We start from the raw sequence: 26,751 nt of genomic DNA, 5'->3' as shown, positions 1-26,751 counted from the left end.
TGATTAAGATAAGAAACAGAATGCCGCAAATTATGTTAGAATAGTATGTTAAGTTCTTAACTGTAAGTGTTAAAGGAGAAGAGCATTAAAAATAATGCCTTTGTGGCTGAGGCAGTAAAGAATCTGCCTACAAGGAGGGAGAACCAGGTTCAATCCGTGGGTTGAGACTGGAGAAGGAAATGGCAACCAGCTCCGATATTCTTGCCTGGAGAATCCCATGGACAGAAGAGCCTGGCAGGCTACAGTCCATGAGGTCACAAAGAGCTGGACACAACCGAGAGACTAACGCTTTCACTTTTTCATAGATGCTACAACTTGGTGATGAAATCAGAGCATAGGAAGAGATAACATCTGTCAAGGATATTACAGGAAAAGAAAATTCAATAATTAAATTATTATCTCTGACGAACATAGATGCAAAAATTCTCAACCAAATGTTAGCAAAACAAATTCAAGGACACATTAAAATAATTAAATTAAAAAATCACGCCCTCAGAAAATCTTCCATTTGCAGGGTATAAAAAGGACCCCATCAAAAAGGGAGGATCCTGGTTCTTCTCAAGGGTGAGTCACCCTCTCATTTCCCTTTTAATAAATTTCCTTTTCTTCCCTGACCAGAAAAAAAGAAGTTTTTGACAAAATATATGCACCCTTATGTTTATCACAGCATTACTCACAATAGTCAAGATATGGAGACAACCAAGAAGACCATCAATGGAGGAACAGATAAAGTGGTATTCACGCACAATTCAGCCATGAGAAGGGAAGATAGCCTTCTATTTGCTACAACAGAATGCTAAGGTGCTTCCTGGTAGCTCAGCTGCTAAAGAATCCACCTGCAATGCAGGAGACCCTGGTTCAATTCCCAGGTCAGGAAGATCCCCTGGAGAAGGGGCAGGCTATCCACTCCAGTATTTTGGGGCTTGCCTGGTTGCTCAACTGGTAAAGAATCGGCCCACAGTGGGGGAGACCTGGGTTTGATCCCTGGGTCGGGAAGATCCCCTGGAGATGGGGATGGCTACCCACTCCAGTATTCTGGCCTGGAGAATTCCATGGACTGTATAGTCTATGGGGTCACAGAGAGTCAGACACGACTGAATGACTTTCACTTTCAGTGCTTAGGGAGGGGCTTCCCTGGTGGCTCAGATGGTAAAGAATCTGCCTGCAGCACAAGAGACCTGGGTTCAATTCCTGGGTTGGGAAGATTCCCTGGAGAAGGGAATGGCTCCTCACTCCAGTATTCTTACCTGGAGAATTCCATGGATAGAGGAGCCTGGCAGGCTACAGTCATGGGGTCACAAACAGTAGGACATGACTAAGTGACTAACACTTTCACTTTTTTCAATGCTAAGAGAGAAAGTCAGACAGAGAAAGAGAAGTACTGTATGATGCCATTATATGTGGAATCTAAAAAAGTGAAACCTATAAAAAAATAATAAAATGGTTACTAGGGGATGGGCAGAGATAAGAGTGAAGGTGTTGAAGGGTACAAACTAGTATCAAGGCACAAATAAGCCATAGAGGTCTAATTAACAGTATAATGAATATAGATCACAGTAGTGTAGTATAATTATCAGTTCAGTTCAGTTCAGTCACTCAGTTATGTCTGACTCTTTGTGACCCCATGGACTGCAGCACGCCAGGCTTCCCTGCCCATCACCAACTTCCAGAGTTTACTCAAACTCATGTCCATTGAGTAAATGATGCCATCCAACCATCTCATCATCTGTCATCCCCTTCTCATCCTGCCTTCAATCTTTCCCAGCATCCAGTGAGTCAGTTCTTCACATCAGGTGGCCGAAGTATTGAAGTTTCAGCTTCAGCATCAGTCCTTCCAATGAATATTCAGGACTGATTTCCTTTAGGATGGACTGGTTGGATCTCCTTGCAGTCCAAGGGACTCTCAAGAGTCCTCTCCAACACCACAGTTCAAAAGTATCAATCCTCCAGCACTCAGCTTTCTTTATGGTTCAACTTTCACATCCATACATGACTACTGGAAAAACCATAGCCTTGACTAGATGGACAATGGCAAAGTAATGTCTCTGCTTTTTAATGTGCTGTCTAGGTTGATCATAGCTTTTCTTCCAAAGAGTAAGCATCTTTTAATTTCATGGCTGCAGTCACCATCTGCAGTGATTTTGGAGCCCAAGAAAATAAAGAGCTTAGATGTTCATTTATGTTTATAGGAATGTTTCTTCTAAAAATGCCACGTGACTTTAAAAACTTACAAAATTTAACAAAAATGTAACACCTGGTACTATAATACTCATTGGAAAAGACCTTGATGCTGGGAGGGATTGGGGGCAGGAGGAGAAGGGGACAACAGAGGATGAGATGGCTGGATGGCATCACTGACTCGATGGGCCGTGAGTTTGAGTAAACTCTGGGAGTTTGTGATGGACAGGGAGGCCTGGCGTGCTGCGATTCATGGGGTCGCAAAGAGTCGGACACGATTGAGCGACTGAACTGAACTATAATACTTGATTCATAAATAGCCATTGTTACATTTTTAGGACAAGACTTAGATTACACAAGAAACTTTTTTACACTCTATTTGGTAATTTGGGCATTTTCATTGGAAAAAAAATAAAATAAAATAACTAACATATTCCAAAGTAAAGATTTACTGCTTTGTTGTAGAATAAGTAAACAGAATATACATCATTGCAAAGAAATGTGTACTTGGTGCTTTAAATTATCAACTGGGACTTTCAGAAAGCTTGTCCAACTACAGATAAAAGTCTGTTCATATGCTGTCTTACAATCTGGATACACTTTCCTTTTGTTCCTCCCACCCGCTCCTTCTTCTTTGTCTTCCTCCTTTCCTCTTTTCTTTCTTTTCTCCATGAGAATTAATAGGGGACAGCTAACAAAATGATGTCCATAGCTAATGGCAGGAAGTACAATCAATTCATTCAAAGTACAAGTATTTGTTATTGACCCTTCCATAAGATGCTGTTTTTCTCATTTTATTGGAGGGAAGAAAAAGCAAGATAGTAATTTCTTTGTAGAGTTCTAAGAATGTGTACAAATCGCATAGGAGAAAAAGAAAAATTTTATATTATGAATTTGGATTCAAGTGATACTTAAAGTTTTAATACAACTAATTCCTGGTAAATATTTTCTGGTTTAATTTACTGAGGTACACTATTATTATAATATAGCATTACTGTTTAATGCAATGTTTACCTAAAAATATTTAAATATTAATAGTAACAGTTCATTGAAAACTTGGGTCTCTGCCCAAAAAATTTCCATAAAACAATCATTTTGTTTAATTGTTCATGTTTATTCAAAAGTATAGGGCACTGTTGTTATGAGAGTGAAAAATCCAATCATTTTAGGAATTGTGTATGTGTGTGTGCATGCCCATGAGCACATATGTTTAAGTAAATACAAAATTAGATTACTATTGAATAAAGAAGTGCATTCTCATATCTCATTAGATTCATGTATAAAGATAAAATACCTATTTGGTGTTATTTTCACAAGGCACAGTAAATATTTCTTTAAAAATGTGCCTGAAGAGTGTGTTTTTTACTAACCTTCCAAACTGTGCTGGTGTGTAGCATTCATGTCAGCTTGAAGGTAAAACGTTTTAATTCAGCAGTAAGTAGAAATTAGAGACTCACAGGGTTTGCTGAATTATACCAGATATGAAAATGGCCTTTTCTTTCGTAAACCTGACTATAGTTTATATATAAGACTACATATAAGCATTATATAAGACTATAGCACTTAAAATTAGTTTATAAAAAATGTCTTTTATAAATCTGTTAACTCAGGGAACTCCAGATTTTTACAGAAAATGCATAATAAGATCCAAATTCATTTCTATTTAAAAATCTGAGAAATAGCTAACTATTTTAATCACTCACAGAAAAATGCTTCAATTAGTTTTCAGCAATAATAACTGGTGATTGTTTCTAAGTATACTAGTCTGATGGCAGAGGTGTGAATTAAATTGTGTCACCCAAATCCTCCCAGAGGTGCTACTCATCAACCTTTATGGTTTTCATGGGTAAGCTCCCACAAGCCAACAGAGTCCAGAAAACAACCAAGTTGGGTAAAACAAACAAACAAACAGAAACCACACATGCTTAAATACGCTCTTTCACTCATTCTAAAATACAAGCACCTCTTTTTAAACCATGAATACCCTTGCTAGCAGATGAAAGGAAGAATTTTTTTTCATTAAAAACATGCAACCATATTAAAACATGAAATAGAAAACATTTGTCTAAAGAGTTAAATCAGTTTCACGATTTTGAAAAGCACAGAAAATATCACATTTAATTTGTTTCTACTGATCCATCCTATTTATAACACAATTTTAATCTCGGTTTTTTTCAGTTAAATTTGACCTATTTCTCCAAGAATATTAACAAGAATTTAGACTCCCTCTTTATCTTCTCTGCTCATGTTTTATGATGGTTTAAACAATAGTTTTTAGTTAAAAAGTTATTTTCCTCAGAACTCATATTTATTTCTATATTTCTTTCTGCTTCTGGTATTACTGCTTTGCTGAGGTCAAACTAGCTCTCATTCTTTTATAGAAAATCAGTTTATATCATTCTTGTTAGTGGTTTAAAATGTGGCCATGTTTCTAGGTGTGTGTATGTTCGTGTGTGTGTGCGTTTCTGTTTTAATTATTGTTTTCCATTCATCTAACTCAGCATAATATGAGCTTTTATAATTGAGACACATTATTCTTTATTGTTTTAAGAAATTTTATTTTTTGCTACTAATTTTTAAATTATTGAACCTGCTTTATTGCTAAGTAAAAATATAAATATTCCATAAGTAATTGAAAAGTCTGCAGATTTTTCATGTAGAATATTTACACCCTGTCCCTTAACTTGGCTTTCCTATTTTCCATCTCTTTATCTGACTGTAGTTTACACTGGTTATTTATCTCAAATTTGTCTTCTAATTTGCTGAGTCTCTCTTTACTTGGGTGTAAACTGCTCTTTCAGCATCTACTAAATTCTTTATTTCAGTGATTCCGCTTTTCATTTCTCTATACTGCTCTTTTTCAGTTCTACTTGATCATTTTGATAGTCTCTTATTCTTTCCATTCTTTTAGTCTTTTATTTCTTTATACATATAAAACATTTTGTATCTTAAATCTATTTCAATATCTACATTTACTTTGGTTTGATTTAGTAGCCTGTTATTTCTGCTGATTTTTACTCATGGTGACTTGTTTCCTCATGCATTTGATGTTTTCATTTTTATTGTGAGCATATGTTTCCTGGAAATGGATCCGTATGCCTAGATAATTGCATTCAACAGAAAGACATGAAGAGAAAGCGCCATAAGTAGAGGGACGGGAAAGTGAAAATCCTGGTGTAAGAACGCCAGCGTGGGTAGGGGGTTGTAGTTTAGGGTCAGTTAAAAGAGGGATTGGGAGCAACAAGTGAAGAGAAGTCACCTTTCAAGGAATAAGTGAGTGAATGAGCGTGTGATGTGAGGGAAGGCTTGAAAAGCCCTACCAGAAACGCAAGATCATCAGGTAAGTCATCTTTGGGAAGATTACTCTGGCAGCAGGATGGCAAATGGATTAGAAGGAGGTAAGGCAGAGACAGGAAATCACGGAGAAAACAGTAGTAAATGCCAGAGATACGGAGAGCCTGAACAAGTCAGTGATGAGATAACTGAAGAAAAGGGACATAAGCAAATTCAAGACACAGAGCTAAACTTAACCTTTTAAAAATCAACCACAGGGATTGAAACTGGACCCATGACAGTGAAAGCCCAGAGATTTAACCCCTGGATTATATAGTTTTATTAATACAATTTATACATTTAATGTGGATAAGTACACATAAAGTGTCAATTTCTCCACAGCCTTACACACTTAAGTGTCTAAAAAAAACACAGTCATTCTGACATGTGTGAGATGATATCTCTTTGTGGTTTTGATTTACATTTCCCTGATGATTGACAATGTCAAGCATTTTTTCATATACCTATTGCCATTTGTGTGTCTTCTTTAGAGAAATGTCTATTCAAGCCCTTGGCCAATTTTTTAATTGAGTTATTAGGTTTTAAGTTTGTTGGTTTTTTTTTTCTCTTAAGTTGTAGGAGTTCCTTATGATTTTTGGAAATTAATGCCTTATATAATTTGTGCTAGCTTGCTTTTTCACTCTGTTGATCTTTCATTTGGTTTGTGGAAGCTTTTTAGTTTGATATATTCCCACTTGTCTATTTTTGCTTTGTTGCCTATACTTTTTTTTCCATTTATTTTTATTAGTTGGAGGCTAATTACTTTACAATATTGTAGTGGTTTTTGCCATACATTCAAAAGTACTGTTGCCTGTACTTGTGATGTCATATCCATGAACTCACGAAACAATGTGCTTTTATTTTGTTATGGAGCTAAGATATCACATATCTAAAATGTAATTCCTATCTGGTGATGATGTTACACCATTACACATAGTAAAATAAATTCAGATAAATAAATTTAAAAAAATAAAATAAAATAAATAAAAATCAACCAGTAATGCTCTCTTTCCAAAGATCCACACCAATGTTTTCATACCCATTCTAATACAGATAACATCCCAAAGCATTCAAAGTATATTTTACTTGGAAGACTAACATTCATTTCACAATCATAAATGTTAGACTATCTGTATTGACGGTCATATACTACATGTCTTGGAAGACTTCAAGAAAACAGCCAGATAACAAGAACTTAATGTTTCAGAGGTATACTGTCTTGATCTGGGGAACTGTTCTCAGCTAATGAAAAAATGTTAAAAACTTGAAAGATGTTTTCAAGATTAAAGTTGCTAATGCCAAATTAATCAAGTAGCCAAATCAGAAAAGCTTTATTGTTTAGAAATATGATATTATAGAAAGCTGAAACATTTCAGTATACTGTTAGAGTTTTTCATTCTGTAACATAAACTTCTTTTTAATATTATCCTTTTGTAATAATATCTTAATCTGCACTATTAGTGGCAACACTTTGGACAACAGAAATACCCAAAGATGTTTACATATTTCCCTAAAATTGCTTATCTAATTATTCTACCCAAAGTCATGAACCGAAGTCACATTTCTGACTTTACACTTGAGATCAACAGGAGCAATAATGATAATAGCTAAAATTCACTGAGGACTTACTATATTCCAGACAATATTTACATATATTAATTAATTCAACCTTCATGTATGCATACTAAGTCTCTTCAGTCGTGTCCCACTTTTGTGACCCTGTGGACTGTAGTCCAGGCTCCATGGAATTCTCTAGGCAAGAATACTGGAGAGGATTGCCATGCCGTCCTCCAGAGGATCTTCCCAGCCCAGGAACTGAACCTGCCTCTCTAACGTCTCCTGCATTAGCAGGTGGGTTATTTTCCACTAGTGCCACCTGGGAAGCCCAATTTAATCTTCAGTCCTATGAGATGGCTTATAATTATTACTTACGTTTTTAGAGATAAGAAAACTGAGATACAGAAAGCATAAGTCCAGTGGGCATTCACCTGTGAAGTCAGAATTCCAATCCAAACATTCCTCTCATAACCACTCCACTCTACTGTCTATCTAAAAGTGTGGTTCATTACATTAGTATGTTTGGTTGAACTTTGTAGTTTTATGATGCTTGAAAGAGCTCTGCTAGAATCATCTTCATTTATATTACCTTCACTGTGGCCTTCTGTGTAATTCTCCAAAATAAAAACAATCTTCATTTGAAAACACAGATATTCTCTGTGTGACAGCATGTGCATATTGTCATGCCCTTGAGCTAGCTAGTCATAAAAACCTTCAAAGATAATAACAGACTTTGTTGACAATAATAACCAGACTCAGAAATCCCTCAGCCCAGACTGGGGGTGGGGGTGGGAGTCAGGTTTGCAGGCCCAGTGGGAACTTCCTGAAGTTGCAAGTCACTGGTCAGAGAGCCCACGGCTCCTGCTCACAGAGGCAGGTGTGGCTCAAAGAAATTTAGACTCGTGGGTGTCAGAGAAATAGCTGGACACCTCACTGAAGGGCAGCGGCCACCTGGACACATGCATGTCCTTTGCCCTGATGTTCAGCGAGCCTTCCCCACCTGGATTAGATACTGCTTCAAGTATCAGGGAGACCCTAAGAGCCAGACGTGTGGAGAATGCCACTTTCACACTGCTCCCAGACGCCTCTGTTTCAGGCCCCTCCTGGACATGGAGCCTGGCCGAGATCAGACTGGACCAAGGTCTCCTTGGACACAGTCGGCTTGTCTAATGACACTTGCTGGAAGCGCTCTCTGCTGCTTCTTGGTCCTCGGTAGCTCTCTTGACACTTGGCCTTTTCAAGCTCTCCCTCAGGACTTCACGGCAACTCTTAGAGCACGTAACATGCTTTTTAGAAAAGCCTTGGGCTAGAAATTATGTCTGAAATTTTGCTACTAAAAGAAAATAAGACACGCAAAATGAGCCAGTGGATGCTTCCATGAACAAATCAGTGGCTTGTAGAGAGTTCAGGGACAGTCACATGAAAATTCATTTTTATTAGGTCACCTAAAATTAAAAAAAATATAAAATACACAGGGGGATTCTGCAGATCTTCCATATACTTTCAAGGTAGCATGTTTAAAATATATTAATTTCTCCATTTATTTGGTACTTACTGAGTACCAACAGCAGAGCAATGTAGAGACAAAGAAGACTCAGTTTTCAGGAAGTTTAAAATCTGATTAAGGAGGAAGACACTTATCCAACCATCTGTTCTATGAAGCAGATAAGAGCCTGAAAGCTAATACTTTTCATAATAGATGCTAAGCTAATTACTTAAATGGATGATGCATTTTGCTTTCTTTTCAAAGTGATGCAGTCAAAGCACCTGGTCAAGGATCAAGTTGCAGTCACTTCCTGGCTCCTAGCTTGGTCACAAGAAAGCCACCCTTTCCTGTCATAGTAGCTGGAAAAGAGCAATCACTGTCAAAACAGTGAAAGTTATAATAGACCTGGGAATCTTGCTGGATGTTTTGTGAAAGAGAATCATTCACACTTTTACTTACCCAAAAATATATATTGAGAACCCACTGTCTTCCAGGACTCACCCCTGTGCTCTGGGGACCATGAAGTGGAAACAACAAAAAAGAAACAGGAAGTCTCTGCTTTCTTGGAGCTTGGGTTGAAGGGATAAATAAATGAGTGCATGCTTAATGCTTCAGGGTGATAAGGACCAAAGTCCAAATAGAAGAAAGCATCACTGTGGCTAGGAAGGCTGACCTTGGATATGGAGCTACCAAGCAGATTGTTGCCTGAGCATCAAGCCAACACTGGGAAGACAGGGTTGAAAGACAAAGAGCGGCTGACAGTGATGGCATCACCTCACCTGGCTCTAATCTTGCCTGAAATGAAACGATGTGAGCAATTCGCCTTTTTGTTTAGGTCACTTGCCAATACCCCAGTCCTTGACGCTCCCATTTCTCATCACTCCACATATAATCAAACAACTACTTTAAGTTCTGAAAGTGTTCTTTACGTGCAGAGTCACTTCTTCCCTCTCACTGCCATCCTCCCACTTCAGTCCTTCCTTCTTACACCTGTAAAACGGAGCAGCAGCAGAAGGCCTCAGGGTGCCTCCCAGAGGAAGTAGTGAAAGAGGAAGGACCACTCTCTGGCCGACAAAATCCATGCAAGTCGGCCCAGGCAGTCACTAAGCATCACCTCATCTAAGAAAATGGGAGGCTCTGGCATGTGGATGCTGGGAGTTGGGAGGGAGTGGTAAGCAAAGGTGGGTAACCCAGTCTTATTCCTAGGAAACTGGGATGGTGATTAATATACAACATATGTCCTTTTCCTGCTCAAGTGCACAATAGTCTGCAGGATGTATCTTCCCACTCCTGCCTCACCTTACAACAAAATTCATGAGGAAAAGCATCTTTTTCTAGACAAACATGCAGACTCTCTTCCAAAAACTGAATCCAATTAATATCACCTATAAGAACAAGTGAAATCAGTCAATAGCAATGCAAATCTCCCAAAGATCAGATTTTCAGATTTCTTAAAAGAGATCAGTAGCTCATCATGACAAAGAATAGTAAATTATGATAATGAAACATTTATTCTTATAATCTGGAAAATCAATATTATGTTTCTTAACCTTGTACCAGAGTTCAAAATAGATCAACTTTCTCTAATTGGTAACTGACTCAGATTTGTCAATTCTAATGTGCTCTATGCCCCCCAATTTTTTTTTTCAGAAATGTTCCCTGTAAATTTAAGAATGCAAAAAGTAATTGGTGTTTGCTCCCTTAAACTCTCTTAAATATATCTTAAGTAAACTCTTCATATCCTCTTCAGTCCACCAACTTTTTAACCCCTCACAGTGATGGAACAGTTCACACATAGAGAAGGATATGCTTGAAGTGTCAAGCTCACAGGTTTTCTTATCAGAACGTCCATGAATCAAAACAACATTGCAGAGAAGCCTAAGAATTACTCACACACAGCAGCTGGCTAGCTTGATGACGTTACACAGCTATTTATTTTTCCTTTTTATGTTGTATTACTTTTAGTGTCGCAATGTCCTTATTCTCAAGTTTTTTAATACCAAAAACTCAGCAAAGTAAAGCTACGTGACAAATCTTTAATTTTTATAATCTCCAAGCATTCAAGTAGATGTCAATAGATACATATTGTTTTTCTTAAATCAGCCAAATATGAGACATTTAAATATTAACAGTTGTTAAAATATTTTCTTCTATAATAGTTTTAATTAAAATGACTTTCTCTGACTTGAATCAAATTATTGAATTATTTTCTAATGCGAATTGGATTCCCTTTATCATATTTACTGGCCCTTAATAGAAAATCCTACCAGCCATCCCTTAGTACTGTATTAACAGGAACCAGGACCCGGGAAGGCCTCAGAGGCAGGTTAAGTGCTGCTGGCTCCAAGGGTGACTGCATTCCAGTACCCTAGAACACAGACTACCTCAGACACACGGAGGCGACAGTTTCACCTGGGTTCAACTGGGTCAGGACAGATGTTACATTTCTTGATTGCTCACATACTCAGAAATCCTAAGTAAATAATATTTGCTTTTGCATGGTAGTAAATAAGAAATAGTTCAATCCCACATAACTGGATTTTCACCTAATCCAATCTGTGCCTCTCTTATAACTATTGACAGTTGTTAATTCCGTCAGCAGTTCTCTCTGCCCTACCAGAGAGAACTGTGTGTCTGTCCCCTAAGACCCACAGACATATCTGCATACATAAGTGTCATTCTGCCACTTCCCCACCAATTCCCCATTCCTTATGTATTCATTCAGCTTAACCTTATCAAGCTCTTTGGTTGCCTGAGGATTTAAAAATGTTAAAAAAAAAAACTAATTACAACCTTGAGAGGTACAGGTGGCACCTGATCTGTGTCTCAAGGCAGCAGGTCACTCCTGTATTCATCTAAACAGCAATATCATGCTTACTTCTAAACTCCAGAGAAACTTTCTATTGAGTCTTTATCACTGTAAGTAGTGAGATGATGCTGAAATGAGGGTGTGGGAACACAAAGTCTAAACCACAGCATTATATGGCTACTGAGGTTATTTAAATTGTCACAGATTCAAAATAATGTGAAATCTTATTTGGAATAAGCCCCTTCCTCCCACAGTGGTCCAGTGAACATGTAGCATAAAAACTCCTTCTCTTCATGACAGCAACCAAGGCAAGTGATGGAACCACAGTGACGCGTTACCAAAGCCACATCTCAGTAAAACGTGGGTGTGCATATGGTCTCAGTTGCTCAGTCATGTCTGACTCTTTGTGACCCCGAAGACTGAAGCCCACCAGGCTCCTCTATCCATGGGATTCTCCAGGCAAGAATACTGGAATGGGTTGCCATTTCATCCTCCAGGGGATCTTCCCGACCCTGGGATCAAACTCATGTCTCCTGAGTCTCCTGCACTGGGAGGTGGATTCTTTACCACTGTGCCACCTGGAGGCAATAAATACTTAGGAATAAGTTCCTCAATAAAACTTAGGAACACATAAATTTAAATATCTGATACACCATTTATCATATCACTAAAGTGACACTTCTGAAAATATTATACTTGCCAGTTAAAAAAGCAAAGATTTTTCATGTTTCTCTCCATAAGTTAGGTATAACTAACACATCCTCCATGAGTATCATATCCTGGCATACTACTGAGTAAAAACTTAATAAAATCCATATTCTGGTAGGATATACCTTTTTTGTGTGTGATTAACAGCCTTGGAGGAATTTTTTTTTTAATTTGCCCATGAAATGGGTATATATTTTTAAGTAAAAATTATTTAGCTTAAATTTTAAAACTTTTAACTCCAAACTGCTTAAAATGTCAAGTACTTTCTGTTTCAATTCTATTTCAAATCAGTACACTGAAAATACCCATTACCTGGAAACCAAGGAGAGTATTTTCACTGTTTATTGTGAACCAGACTCCCTACTCTATTATTAAAAAGGGAAGTTTGCAATGAACCAGAAAGAAAATTTATTTTAAAGCAACAACCAAACTAAGCATATTTATTATCACAAAAGATTATATTTTTACCTACCAGATATGTGCAAGCTCTATGTCAAAGCAATATTTTTAAAAAGTTAAAAACACAGCACATACAAATATAGAACAAATGTATGCTAAAGATTTATAAACTCATTAATGCCTAGTCCAGTAAGAGCATTTTGAGAAACTAGGAATTTACAAGCATTTCTAGAGGAAGGTTAGAATGATTTTGCTAGGTTACATAAAGGCTGACCAGTGCTCTACAGGGCAATACAACCTTTGTAGTTATCATGTGTACCTGATGGAAAAAGAAATCATCATTGTAATGTCCAAACTCTAATCAAATACTAAATGACCAAGTCAGACAAAGGTGTATTCTTCTAGATACTTAAACAATCATGTGCATCTATTAAACGATTTTCCTGCATAACGTCAGAAGACCATGCTATCATATTATCTGTAATTTTTTTATTTTGTATTGGAGTTCAGTTGACTTGCAATGCATTGATTTTTGCTTAACTTAAAAGTTGTGTATAATTGTTCTTAGCATATTGACTTTAAAACTATGCCATAGAACTCGAACTGGGAAAAACAAGCATGATATTTTGAAAGAATGTCTTACACATGGTCTAATGCCGTTCAGAAACAGGCAGACATGAGTAATTCAGTTTTTTAAAGTTACCCAATATTGTGCAAAAGACACTGAAAGCAATCCGCGCTACAGCGGGCCACAGGTGGCAGGTGGAGGGGGAGCACTTCAGAAGTTACTCTAAAGAACGCTAGATGTTGAAGCCAAGCCTTTAAGGGCTCTAAAATGTAAGTAGGGAGAAGATCTAGAGGTTAATTTCATACTTGCTTTTCAGGATGTAAATCAGAACCTTAAACCCTGGCTCTATTAATTCCAAATTGTTTGAGCTCTTTTAAACTTTTATAAGTATGCTTACATGTTGAAATTCTGATTTTGATTTAAAGGGAAAGATTCAAGGTAAAACTTGCTCAGTTAACTGAGATTTTTGTTACTGAGAATATCCTTTATTTAGTACTTTTGAATTTTTTTTTTGTTTTTGAATGGATTCCTGATTTGGTGGGCTTCCCTTGTGGCTCTGTTGGTAAAGAATCTACCTGCAATGTGGGAGACCTGGGTTCAATCCCCGGGCTGGGAAGATTCCCTGGAGAAGGGAAAGGCTACCCATTCCAGTCTGGCCTGGAGAATTCCATGGACTGTATAGTCCACGGGTCGCAAAGAGTCGGACACCACTGAGCAACTTTCCTTCCTTCCTTCCTGATTTGGTTGATTTCCTCAAAGCAGCAGATTTTCTTAAGCTCCAGTGTTCTCCCCAAAACAGGTTTTCAGGTGTGGTAGGGTCACTGATAACCCGTCCTTAGTCCTTAGTCATTATGTTTGTTTGCTTAAAGAGTCTCCCCGAACTGCACAAGCTTCAGGCCCCAAGCACAGCCCTAGCCTCGCCTGTCAGCCATGTTGATAGTCACATGGACTCAGGAAGGTGTTTTGTTTTTTTTTTTTTGAGGTAAAAACTGCCACTGTTTTCCATAAATTTTAAAAATATCCTGACCTCAGTATTTCTGAGTTTATTCAAATATGATTTCTTTTTAAAGTCTGTTTACTAGTTTTTTGATTCTTTCCAGAAAGACTGAGCTCCCCATTGCTTACTATGCTTCTGTCCATATTCCATGCTCATTTTCCTCAACACATTTCACCACATCACGAACGGATTCCCTGTTCACTTGTTCCAGGGGCACATCCTCTGATAGGCTCGCTTCCTAAATCAAGGAACATATTACATATGGTATAGTGCCTTTCAGAAATGGGCAGTCTTAAATAATTCAATCAAAATATGCAACCAAAAAATTGATATTTTCCTATTCAGATTATTTTTCCTCTTTCTCCCCAAAGATAAGGAAATTCACAAAGAAAGAGTAGATTCACAGGGATAATCCTGATTAATTTGGAGGAGCAGACTCACTTCAGATAAACCTTAAGCACACCATGAGACAAAAAGAAGCCTGCTCCAGCTGAAACATGAGCAGGATTTCAGTCCATGCCATCCACAGTGAAGACTCCTTTAAGGACTACACAGTCACAGCACACATAGCACGACCTGAGGCTGATGGTGAGACTCAGCAGTAAAGTATGTGATGACACTTGGCAAATAACCACACAGGATCTGTGCCCACTGAGATGACAAAGAGTCCTGAAAACAATATCCTCAAGGACGCACATGTGACAAACACACTATCAGACATTCACCTAAATTCTCGTGATTTTACACTTCTTAGCAGTTGTAGCATTATGTCCAGTTCCTCCATTCTGCTTGCATTTACCTTTATACCAAATTCTTCAGGTTAATCATATTATTGGGTTAAGACAATTCATACAATGTGTCTCACTATTATACTAAATATATTATTTTTATTTCAAAATAATAATATTGTGTGATAATTTCTATTAGAGGAATATAATAAACTTTCATTAAAGATGATACAATAACACTTTAGCACATAAGGAAGCCAACCCTCCAATGAAGAAATGATTCAAATCTGACACAAATCTTCAAACTGAGGTGCTAATACATTTGTTGCTTAGATCAAGCATTAGCCATCACATGAAGATCACAGGTTTGTTTTCCATGTTGGCCAGCAACCCTCAATCATGCGCAGAGACCTCTCACACATATGTAGGCGTTAAGAGAAGAGATATTGATGGATAAAAACAAATCCTGATTTTCACTCCTAAAACAATCATTCAAATTGTATTCCCTACCTGCTGTGGGCCAGAATATATCTTTTTCCCCCCTCATAACAAGGACACTTTTGACAAGGGAAGGAAACAAAATGAAGATTCTAGAGAAAATTACAAGGTGGAGCTGAGTGGGTCATACTCATTAAATTGAATCCCTTCGTCTATAAATGTCATCATTCATGTTAAATAATCACCATCAACAGCAGTTGAAATGTCTAACACAGGCTTCAGTCCTTTTTTCTTTTCAGTGGGGAGTAGGGTTAAGGAGGACAGCAACCTCTGGGAAAATAATTCAACTGTAAATTAACTTCCAATTGTGTTGTTCCTTAATAGGAAAGACTGACCATTACTCCTCAAAGTGATATGTGATCCAGGAAACTGATTTACAACACTAAATATGCAATCAAAGTATTGACATTTTCTTATTCAGATTATACCTCTTCTTCTCCTCCCCCTTTCCCCAAAGATCTGGAAATTCACAAAGAAATAGTAGATTCACAGGGATAATCCTAAAGCAGAGAGCTACTGCCTTCTTCCACTTGTGGCTCATAGTGGGAAGTAAGTGAACCAACCACTGTCTTCACATCTTCTCACCAACAGGACTCTAACTTGGGGTCTATATTCTAACTTTCCTCTTCGGTTCCATTTAAGAGGAGAGCCCCACTTGAATAACACTTTCATCTTGACTAAGTACAGAAAGTTCTAGAAGGCAAACCAAGTAGCAGTGGATGATTTTTAAATATCAAGTCCTAGGTCAAAATCTGGAGATGCTGCCCATTCAACTTGTTTTATCTTCAAAAAGGCAGAGGTTTTATATATTTATATGTGTGTGTGTGTGTGTGTGTGTGTGCATATGTGTGTGTATGTGTGTATATGTGTGTGTATGTGTGTGTATATGCATGTGTATGTGTGTATATGTGTATGTGTGTATATGCATGTGTATGTGTATATGTGTGTATGTGTTATAGTGTGTGTGCATATGCATGTGTATGTGTGTGTGCATGTATGTAGGCATGTGTGTGTGTGTGTGCATGTTTGTGTATATGCATGTGTGTGTGTGTGTGTGTGTGTGTGTGTGTGTGTGTGTGCATACATACATACATAGAGTCCATGGTTTGGGGTCTTTAGAAACATTACTCTCTCCATGCAGACTTTTCCTGACTTAAAACTTCCCATTAATTGTAAAGATTCATTTCAAAACATGGGTAATTTCTGAGATGCCAAATGTTTCAAGCAAGTCTTATATCTTGAGAGGATGTCTTATGGCAGAATCTCACCCAGGCTGACCCCTCTGTATGATTTACTACTGAGAACAAGTTGTAAACAGAGCAAACATGTCTCTGGATCCTTTGGGGGGAAAGATCTGTACCTTTTTAAATTTTACAAGCAGTTATCATTATTTTCTTATTAGGGCTCAAAAATATTTCATTTTTGTTAGTTTTAAAATCCTGTCTGAAAGGATTACTTGAGTTCTTAAAATATTTCTTAGGAATAAAAAGGTTAGCCATCAAAAGCCTTGAGCAATGCTGATGTTTATTTCTTCTTCATAAGCCTAAATCCCATCCGGGTGGCAAACTCCTTTTTAGAATTTCTCAAATGATGGGATAGGACTGAAAAAAACAAAAACAAAACTCTACCTTGGCTTAAGTAATAACAAATTTCAAATACATGCTTGAAACACTTTGCTTGTATATAAATCTATATATACAAACAAACACCTCCCAAACATTCTAGAGTTAAGGAAAAACCCAGTTGATCCAATTAGCTAATATGGATTATAATAAGATCCACTGGCCTTTGAAGCTATGGTTACAAAGGATACTGTTAAATGTAATTACCAAGAAATTATCACTTTGTGTAGTCTCTATGAACCTTTAAGTCTGCAAAGTCATTTAAATATATACTTCACACTTGATCAACTGTAACAGCCATCTGTGTGGTAATCAAGGATTTTAACTATAGAATCTCAAATGTTCTTAACAATGCAAATTTACATAGGTACTTTTAATTCACTGAACTTTAAAGAAGAGTACTAAATACATCTAAATAAAACAGAGGCTGAAAAGTTAAAACTAGCAATGATATTTGAAGAGTCAGCCAGAGATCCAGGTGGCCTGAGCTGGGAGACACAGCCAACTCAGAAAGGGATATCTGCATGGCTACTCAGACACGGAGCACCTCAGAGCAAGTGACTGTTAAAAAAAGATGCTCAGTATGAAGAACATTATACCTCTGTGGATTTCAGGAGACAAAACACAAACAGAAAAAAATAAATATACAAACAACTGATCTTGCCAGTATCTTGTAATCACATCCAAGGAACCAAGAAAGGCAGCACAGAACTCTGCTGATCTTACAAGGGAAGGACTGGAAGCTGCCTCCTTTAAGTCAGAGTGACCTCCAGTGACTTTAATTGCACCTCAGGGTATTGCATTAAATTATTCTACAGTTCTTTCATACTAGCAAATCATTCAATACTAGTCATTTTTAAGTTCTCAGCAAAGTGACAAAGTGACTGCAGGACCTAGGATTTCATGTAAATGCCCTCGTTTCAATTTACTCATGGAAGTTGTACACAAAGATAATTAAAATTGTGTCTGAAACAGGGCAGTATCTGCTAATGCTCATTTTTAGGAGTGACTCACATAATATGGCATTAAATGAGCTAATACTAAATGACGACAGCACAAAAGTATCACAGACTGGATATACAGATGAATGTTGGAAGGGTAACTGTATTTGTACAAAATGCTTTTCACTTTAGCGCAAACTTCACTGTGAGGGCAGAGTCATTTCCCCTCCCCCACTCCAGCTAAATCTGGATATCCAGAAACAAGGTCAGTTTCTAACATACCTACTAGCACTTTCTTGAAATGCATACTAGCTTACCTTACTCCCTACAACTTGATTTTTTTTAAATTATTCAAGGGAATATGGTGTGGAAGGAGGGCATGGGGTCTTTCTTAAAATCTCTCAAGGAAAGAAAAGCCCTGTGATGGAGATTTTAATCTGAATAACACTTGGAAAACTTTTTCTGATTTTCAGAGTAAAATGCCCTGAGGTCAGCTGAATCAATTTGGCTAGCATCTTCAGATCACTCACCGTGCTAGTTCAGAACTGAGGGGTTAATACATCTTCACGGAACCAACAAAATCAGAAACACAACAGATCACAATATACAAGCATGTACACTTGCAAATGAACCTGAATGGCAGGTTTTACTTTTCCTTTCAGCAAAAGCCATCTACCTTTGACGGGTCTATCCTTACCAGAATTCTGACTATCCAGGTTCTCCATCTGAGCTCCGCTGCGGAGCCCGCCCGCCTGTGCAGCGCCGGAGTTCTCGGTACCCAATTCCGCAGAGCCCCAGCGGCAACCGTCTATGCTAATACAGGACCCGGCCAGGCCGGCCAGCGATTTTCTTTCTTACATAAATCCAACAAAATGTATTGGTATTAAAAAGAAATAAATGACCACATTGGCATGATCTTCTCTCCTTTCTCTCTCTGGTCTCAGTCCGCCTCAATATTCTCATGCTAATTTTTAGGTTTTACTAGAACTTGAGCTTTCTCAATGAATATTCAAAACAACAGCACAGAGACAAAATTCGGCTCACAGACAAAAAGTCAAACAGGCTTTGTGTTTCATAGACCCGATAAGTGGGAAAACCATTGTAAACCGTCTTATCCAAGCGTTGGGACTTTGCGATGTTTTTTAAATGCCTTATTTTCAGAAACAGGACAGCTAGTCCATTTGTAAAATTCAATTATTATTATTTTTTAATAACACGAATTCTAAGTTGTCAGCATAAGTTTTAAAAGATGTGCTGTACTCACAAGTATTCCCTGCTGCTAATGTACTCCAGGGCTGGGCAGACAAAAGAAAGAGCATCCTGAGAAAGCTTCCCGCGACAGGGTCCATGCTCAAAGTCGCCGGGGCTCCCCCACCCCAAAAACCCAAGGTGTCCGGGCAGGTGCTCTGAGCTGGGGTCTGCCTGCTCCCTCCTTCTCGGGGTCGCCAGCGCTTCGTCCTCAGCTCACTGCGAACCCGAACCCGCGCAGCCAGCGGGGCGGGAGCCCCAACCTGCAGCCACACCCCCTCCCCAGCCCCGCACCCCCACTCCACCGGCTCCTGCCGCGCTGCCAGCTCCGCGAGGCCCGGGCGCCCCTGGCGGTGGCGGGCGGAAGTGCGAGTCAGATGGTTGAAGATCTTCGGCCTGAACTCTCTACAGAGGACGCTGGGGAGGTCGCTCTGGACCCGCGGTCCTAGCTCCTTCACCCGCAGGTTTCCCATTCTCGGCAGCTGAGCGGGTCAATGGGCTTCAGTCTAAGGAGACCGGGCTTCACCATGGGGACGATGCTTGAGCACGCACACTGATGCTAGGAAAAGTGGGGTTTTTTTTGTTTTTTTAGTTGAAAAGGAGGTAGGACACGTCATCAGGTTTGAAGGAAATATTTACATGTATTGAGAACTGTTGCAAAAAAGACTTTTTTGCTTTCTCAACTCATTTGATGATTCGTGTTTTTAAAAACCTTATTATAGTAATCATTTAAAAATATGTAGTTATATATACAGTGTTATATATCAAAACATATTTCAATAAAGGGGAAATAAAAATTAAATACATAATTTTAAAAAACTACCCCACTGCTACTATAATGTCATCATTTTATTATGTGTATTCCTACTTGGAGATTTGAGAGTTATGGTCTACAGATACAGAAAACTAAACACTGGCACCCTGGGAGAAGGAATCTTATTCCAAACATCATCATGGAAGTGACCTTATATTAAGGAGGTAAATTGAATACACTTAATTGATGAATGAAGAGTTTTGTATCAACTTCTGTATACTGTGTGTGTATTGCTTCTCACTCAAATTCTTCAATAACAATTCCCCAAAGCATCATACTAAAAAATAAAGCAATGTAAAAGGCATCACAAACAAATAAAGATTTCAGAGTATACAGATAGAGGCCTGTTGTTCCATGGAGTCAGAGGGATTTCAAGATCCATGACTTTGAAATAAGCCTGGCGGCCTCCTCTATTTTCTGAAGAGGCTGCCAGCAGGTGTATATGAAGGCAGTGTGAACATAGCATCACTAGGGTCAATACTCTCCTAAAACTGGGACCAGACTCATAGTGATGTGCTGAGATTTATGAACAGGCTCCAGGCATTCTTGCACCATCCCAACTGATCGGAACATGAAAGGAATTTTAGCTTTGAGCAGGGCATTATATGCCTGAACACAAAGCAGAGAAGGTGTTTCTATTATTTCTCTTCTGCAACCTGAGTAAAAAACAAAACGGGAATAGAAAATGAAAATAACTTGGAAAGGTCACAAGAATTTACAAGTAGAACTGCTGAGAATTTGCCCAAGTATGGAGATTATGATCTCAACTTTCTAGATTTTCCATTCCTATTCAGGGCCCCTGGGAGTCATGAACTCTTCCCACCCAACCAGCCACCCCATTAAGCAACAGGCCTGGGGAAACACTGACAGCAAATCTTGCTTGAAGGGTGCATTTAGAACCTTGAAAAAAGACACAAGCAGTAGAATGACCTGCATTCGTTAAACACACATATTTTCAGTATCTACTACATATCCCAGGACCTGAATATTTTATTTCTAATTTTAAAAATAATGATTTACATTAAGTGTTCATTATTTTTTAAAGCCTATACACCAGTCTGTGTTTGATCTAAATAGATGGTCATAGTATCCCTTTGAAGTCAATGTTATATGCCCATTTAATGGATAGGCAGACCAACTTCAGAGAGTTTAAAGGATGTGTCACAAAGCAAGTCAGACTTAAAACCAGATCAGCTGAGCTCTGAAACCCCTTCTCATGGGCCCTAAGGTGTCTGAAACAGAAAAGTTGTCACCTGTGAAAACGTTTCATCTTTAACAGGAAATCCATTTAAAATAGGTTAGTAGGCACCTCAATAATTAAAACCAATTAAATTAAAACCAAAAAAGGGCAATGCTGCTAAATTACTTGAGCAGGCATTCGGGATGGAGTTTCACAAATAAAAGATGAAACAACATACGAGAGATTGAGACTTGCAGCAGATGCCCTTGTGCAGTGTACAACATCGATCTCTGGACAGACATCAGCTCTGGAGCCACTGCATGACCTTCTAAGACAAGGGCCGCCCTAAGTGAGGAAGGCTGAAAGCAGTGCCCAAAGCGGGGACTTGCTAGAAGACAGCTGATGGAAAACTCCTGGTTTTACCCTTTAGAGCTGCCTTCTTTAGTCGAGTTTCCCCAGTGGCTCAAACATAATCTGTCTGCAATGCAGGAGACTCGGCTTTTATTCCTGGGTCGGGAAGATCCACTGGAGAAGGGAATGGCAATCTACTCCAGTGTTCTTGCCTAGAATCCCAGGGGCAGAGGATCCTGGCGGGCTACAGTCCATGGGGTCCCAAAGACTGGTAACCGTCTAAGCAACTAACTCTTTCTTTAGTTGGAGACTTTGTGGCTTCACTTTTCTTGTTTGTAAAATGGTGATGATAACCAATCACAGAACCATTGTGAAATTACAGATATGAAACCCCCACGAACTGCTGCAGCCTACTGAGCATTCCATATGCCAGCCACACAGCTGCCCTGGGAGCTGATACCCACCCGTGAGACCCTCTCCAAGGCAAACCACTCAATATCACGGTAATCATTATAGGTGACTGGAATGCAAAAGTAGGAAATCTAGAAACACCTGGAGTAACAGGCAAATTTGGCCTTGGAGTACAGAATGAAGCAGGGCAAAGGCTAATAGAGTTCTGTCAAGAGAATGTACTGGTCATAGCAAACACCCTCTTCCAACAACACAAGAGAAGACTCTACACTTGGACATCACCAGATGGTCAACACTGAAATCAGATTGATTATATTCTTTGTAGCCAAAGATAGAGAAGCTCTATACAGTCAGCGAAAACAAGACCGGGACCTGACTGTGTCTCAGGTCATGAACTCCTTATTGCCAGATTCAGACTGAAATTGAAGAAAGTGGAGAAAACCACTAGACCATTCAGGTATGACCTAAATCAAATCCCTTATGACTATACAGTGGAAGTGACAAATAGATTTAAGGGACTAGATCTGATAGACAGAGAGCCTGATGAACTATGGACGGAGGTTCGTGACATTGTACAGGAGACAGGAATCAAGACCAGCCCCAAGAAAAAGAAATGCAAAAAAGCAAAATGGCTGTCTGAGGAGGCCTTACAAATAGCTGTGAAAAGAAGACAAGCAAAAAGCAAAGGAGAAAAGGAAAGATATACCCATTTGAATGCAGAGTTCCAAAGAATAGCAGACAGAGGTAAGAAAACCTTCTTCAGCGATCAGTGCAAAGAAATAGAGGAAAACAATAAAATGGGAAAGACTAGAGATCTCTTCAAGAAAATTAGAGATACCAAGGGAACATTTCATACAAAGATGGGCTCGATAAAGGATAGAAATGGTATGGACCTAGCAGAAGCAGAAGATATTAAGAAAAGGTGGCAAAAATACACAGAAGAACTGTACAAAAAAGATCCTCATGACCCAGATAATCACGATGATGTGATCACTCACCAAGAGCCAGACATCCTGGAATGTGAAGTCAAGTGGGCCTTAGAAAGTATCACTACAAACAAAGCTAGTGGAGGTGATGGAATTCCAGTGGAGCTATTTCAAATCATAAAAGATTATGCTGTGAAAGTGCTGAACTCAATATGTCAGCAAATTTGGAAAACTCAGCAGTGACCACAGGACTGGAAAAGGTCAGTTTTCACTCCAATCCCAAAGAAAGGCAATGCCAAAGAATGTTCAAACTACTGCACAATTGCACTCATCTCACATGCTAGTAAAGTAATGCTTAAAATTCTCCAAGCCAGGCTTCAGCAATATGTGAACTGTGAACTTCCAGATGTTCAAACTGGGTTTAGAAAAGGCAGAGGAACCAGAGATCAAATTGCCAACATCTGCTGGATCATCGAAAAAGCAAGAGGGTTCAAGAAAAACATCTATTTCTGCTTTATTGACTATGCCAAAGCCTTTGACTATGTGGATCACAATAAACTGTGGAAAACTCTGAAAGAAATGGGAATACCAGACCACCTGATCCACATCTTGAGAAACCTGTATGCAGGTCAGGAAGCAACAGTTAGAACTGGACATGGAACAACAGACTGGTCCCAGTTAGGAAAAGGAGTATGTCAAGGCTGTATATTGTGACCCTGCTTATTTAACTTATATGCAAAGTACATCATGAGAAGCGCTGGGCTGGAGGAAGCGCAAGCTGGAATCAAGATTGCTGGGAGAAATATCAATAACCTCAGATATGCAGATGACACCACCCTTATGGCAGAAAGTGAAGAAGAACTAAAGAGCCTCTTGATGAAAGTGAAAGAGGAGAGAGAAAACATTGGCCTAAATCTCAAGATTCAGAAAACTAAGATCATGGCATCTGGTCCCATCACTTCATGGGAAATAGATGGGGAAACAGTGGAAACAGTGAGAGACTATTTTTCTGGGCTCAAAAATCACTGCAGATGGTGATTGCAGCCATGAAATTAAAAGACCCAGAGGAGTCGGGTGAAGAGGGAGGTGGGAGGGGGGATCGGGATGGGGAATAAGTGTAAATCTATGGCTGATTCATATCAATGTATGACAAAACCCACTGAAATGTTGTGAAGTAATTAGCCTCCAACTAATAAAAAAATTAAAAAATAAAAAAATAAAAAAAAAAATAAAAGACACTTACTCCTTGGAAAGAAATTATGACCAACCTAGACAGCATATTAAAAAGCAGAGACATTACTTTGCCAACAAAGGTCCATCTAGTCAAGGCTATGGTTTTCCAGTGGTCATGTATGGATGTGAGAGTTGGACTATAAAGAAAGCTGAGTGCCGAAGAATTGATGCTTTTGAACTGTGGTGTTAGAGAAGACTCTTGAGAGTCCCTTGAGATTTCCCTGCAAGGAGATCCAACCAGTCCATCCTAAAGGAAATCAGTCCTGAATGTTCATTGGAAGGACTGATACTGAAGCTGAAACTCCAATACTTTGGCCACCTGATGGGAAGAACTGACTCCTTTGAAAAGACCCTAATGCTGGGAAAGATTGAGGGCAGGAGGAGAAAGGGATGACAGAGGATGAGATGGCTGGATGGCATCACCAACACAATGGACATGGGTTTGGGTGGGCTCTGGGAGTTGATGAAGGACAGGGAGGCCTGGCGTGCTGTGATTCATGGGGTCGCAGATTTGGACAGGACTGAGCGACTAAACTGACTGACTAATTGTGAGACCCTCACAGCCTCTCAGCACCTGTGATCCTCAGCTTCGTTGTCTGTTTCATAAGATAATAGAAGTCTTACCAACAGAGGACCGATCCAAAGGCTACGTGAGAAAGTGGAATGTCAAGTACTTACACCACGTGTGTTCACAGGGACCTGGGTCAGATAGAGCTGTGGACACAGAGGAGAGAGGAAGCCTAACAGCACCACCAAGTTCTCCAAGCTGAATCCCCGCAGGCCAGGGATAGTCTGCCACATTCCCTGACCACTTTCCACACACTCTGTTCTTTCATATAAGAAGGTTGATGGATAATCAACAAGGACCTACTGTATAGCACAGGGAACTCTACTTAACATCTTGCAATAACCTATATGGGTAAAGAATCTGGAAAAAAAGAATACATGTCTATTTAACTGAATCGCTTTCCTGTACTCCTGAAACTAACATGACTCCAATATAAAATTAAACTCAATGCTTTAAAAAATTGAAAAAAAAAGATGAAGAAAATGCGTAGATAGAATCTCGCACATTTCTATAAGTGATGATTCAGACTCTAAAAATCATGGGTGTGTGTGTATGTATGACTGCAGAGTTCACACCAAACAGAAAAGAGGACTTGAAATCAGCAAGAGTCACAAAATAGAAGACAAGAAATCAACTGCAGATGTTCAGAAGTGTGTGTACTCTCATAGGTGTAAAAGCAGACAGGCTGCCTAGGAAAGTATATGCTGACTGGAACTACACCGGTAGCAACTCCTGACTGAAGTCTTCTGGTTCCCTGCTTCCTGCTCCCTGGGAGCTGTCTGTGCGCTCAGGACTCCCTACCCAGAGAGGAGGAAAGGTCAGCTTGCCCACCCGAATGAAGTCTTTTCTCAGTGCTCTCCATAGACCAAACATGACTCCATCCATTTTCTTCTTCATTCAATAGTTTTCTCCCTATAAATTATTTCTGCATGTTTTATTTAAATCTGAAAATATGCTTAGCTTTACTCTGGTAATGGGAACAGTTTTGTCATTAAATCCTCTGAAAGTTAGAATACTGTGAATAAAATATAATAGTATTTCTATTAGGAGTAATTTTTCCCAAAAGCCCCCAGGCAACAAATCCTGAAGAACAATAATGGAGAGACAGACTCCAGTGAGAACAAACGTCACAGGCACAATATAAAATGCACAGTGCGCAGCGTCTTTGCAGGTTCTCTCCGATGAGCTGTGTTTTCTATAATTAGTCCTTGGAAGCCGGGGTTTTAACAACCAAAGGATAATGCATCTAATCATGTAAATCTCAGCTACAGGAATTGTCAACCTCATATTGTTACCAGAAAAACTGGGTCTGCCTGTTGGTGGATGTTGAGCTTAAAAAACACAACCAAGGCAAAGAGCGGAAGAAAGAAAGGTTTATTACTTGCAGCAGGTGAGCAGAACACCAGCAACAGGCACCAAAGCAAAGTCTCCCGGAAATGTCTTCCCAGCAAAACAGGGAAGTTTTATATTAAGGGTGATAACAGTCTGAATTCTTTTTTCCACTTAAGATCCTTAATTACTGAGACCTGTTCAAGGGCAAGTATTCTGGCCAGACTTTGATTAGAAATGACTTGGACCAAAAATGGTTTCTCTTATGTCAAGAAAGCTATGCCATCATGAACCCCCTACCTTATCTGCTTACAATATTTCTTTCCAGTTCAGCCCTCTTCAATCTAGTAAGACTTTGGGAGACTAACACTGGTATCTGAGATAGATACTGGTTTCTCTGGTGACTCAGCAGTAAAGAATCCTGTAGCAGCAGGAGATGTGGATTCAGTCCCTGGGTCGGGAAGATCCCCTGGAGAAGGGCATGGCAATCCACTCCAGTATTCTTGCCTGGAGAATCCCATGACAAGAGAAGCCTGGTGGGCTACAGTCCATGGGGTTACAGAGTTGGACATAGCTAAAATGACTAGCACATCTAAAATAGATACTGGTATCTAAGATAGGAAAATCACAGCTAAGATCTTAAAGTGTAAAAGCAATACTTCTTGGTATTTCCAAAAATGCTGAATAAACATTTCATATGATTGCACACAGATAAACAACACAGATACTTTTCCTGACATTCTGCCACAAATAGAATCAGAGAAACATAAAATTCAAATGAAATACAGAGTCAGCTAGCCAGCATTCCACCCAAGTCAACCACCACAGTCTCCAGTATCATCTTGCACACATGCCCACAGATGGCAG

At 39.1% G+C, this 26,751-nt stretch overlaps 1 protein-coding gene across 1 annotated transcript in view; it reads right to left on the bottom strand.

Annotated features, from left to right (window-relative positions):
• The window catches only part of LOC122686232 (contactin-associated protein-like 3), a 226,773-nt gene extending 208,181 nt beyond the window's left edge, over positions 1-18,592 (bottom strand). The window contains exon 1 of the mRNA XM_043891408.1: positions 18,522-18,592. Within this exon, the coding sequence (XP_043747343.1) occupies positions 18,522-18,549 (28 nt within the window). The 5' untranslated portion in view covers positions 18,550-18,592. The remainder of the gene's footprint in view (positions 1-18,521) is intronic.
• Between the last annotated feature and the right edge of the window lie 8,159 nt (positions 18,593-26,751).

The sequence above is a fragment of the Cervus elaphus genome, chromosome 29 (genome assembly GCF_910594005.1).
Source record: "Cervus elaphus chromosome 29, mCerEla1.1, whole genome shotgun sequence".
In the NCBI taxonomy this organism is placed as follows: domain Eukaryota; kingdom Metazoa; phylum Chordata; class Mammalia; order Artiodactyla; family Cervidae; genus Cervus; species Cervus elaphus.
Note: the sequence above shows the minus strand (reverse complement) of the source record. Positions and strands in the feature narration are given on the sequence as shown.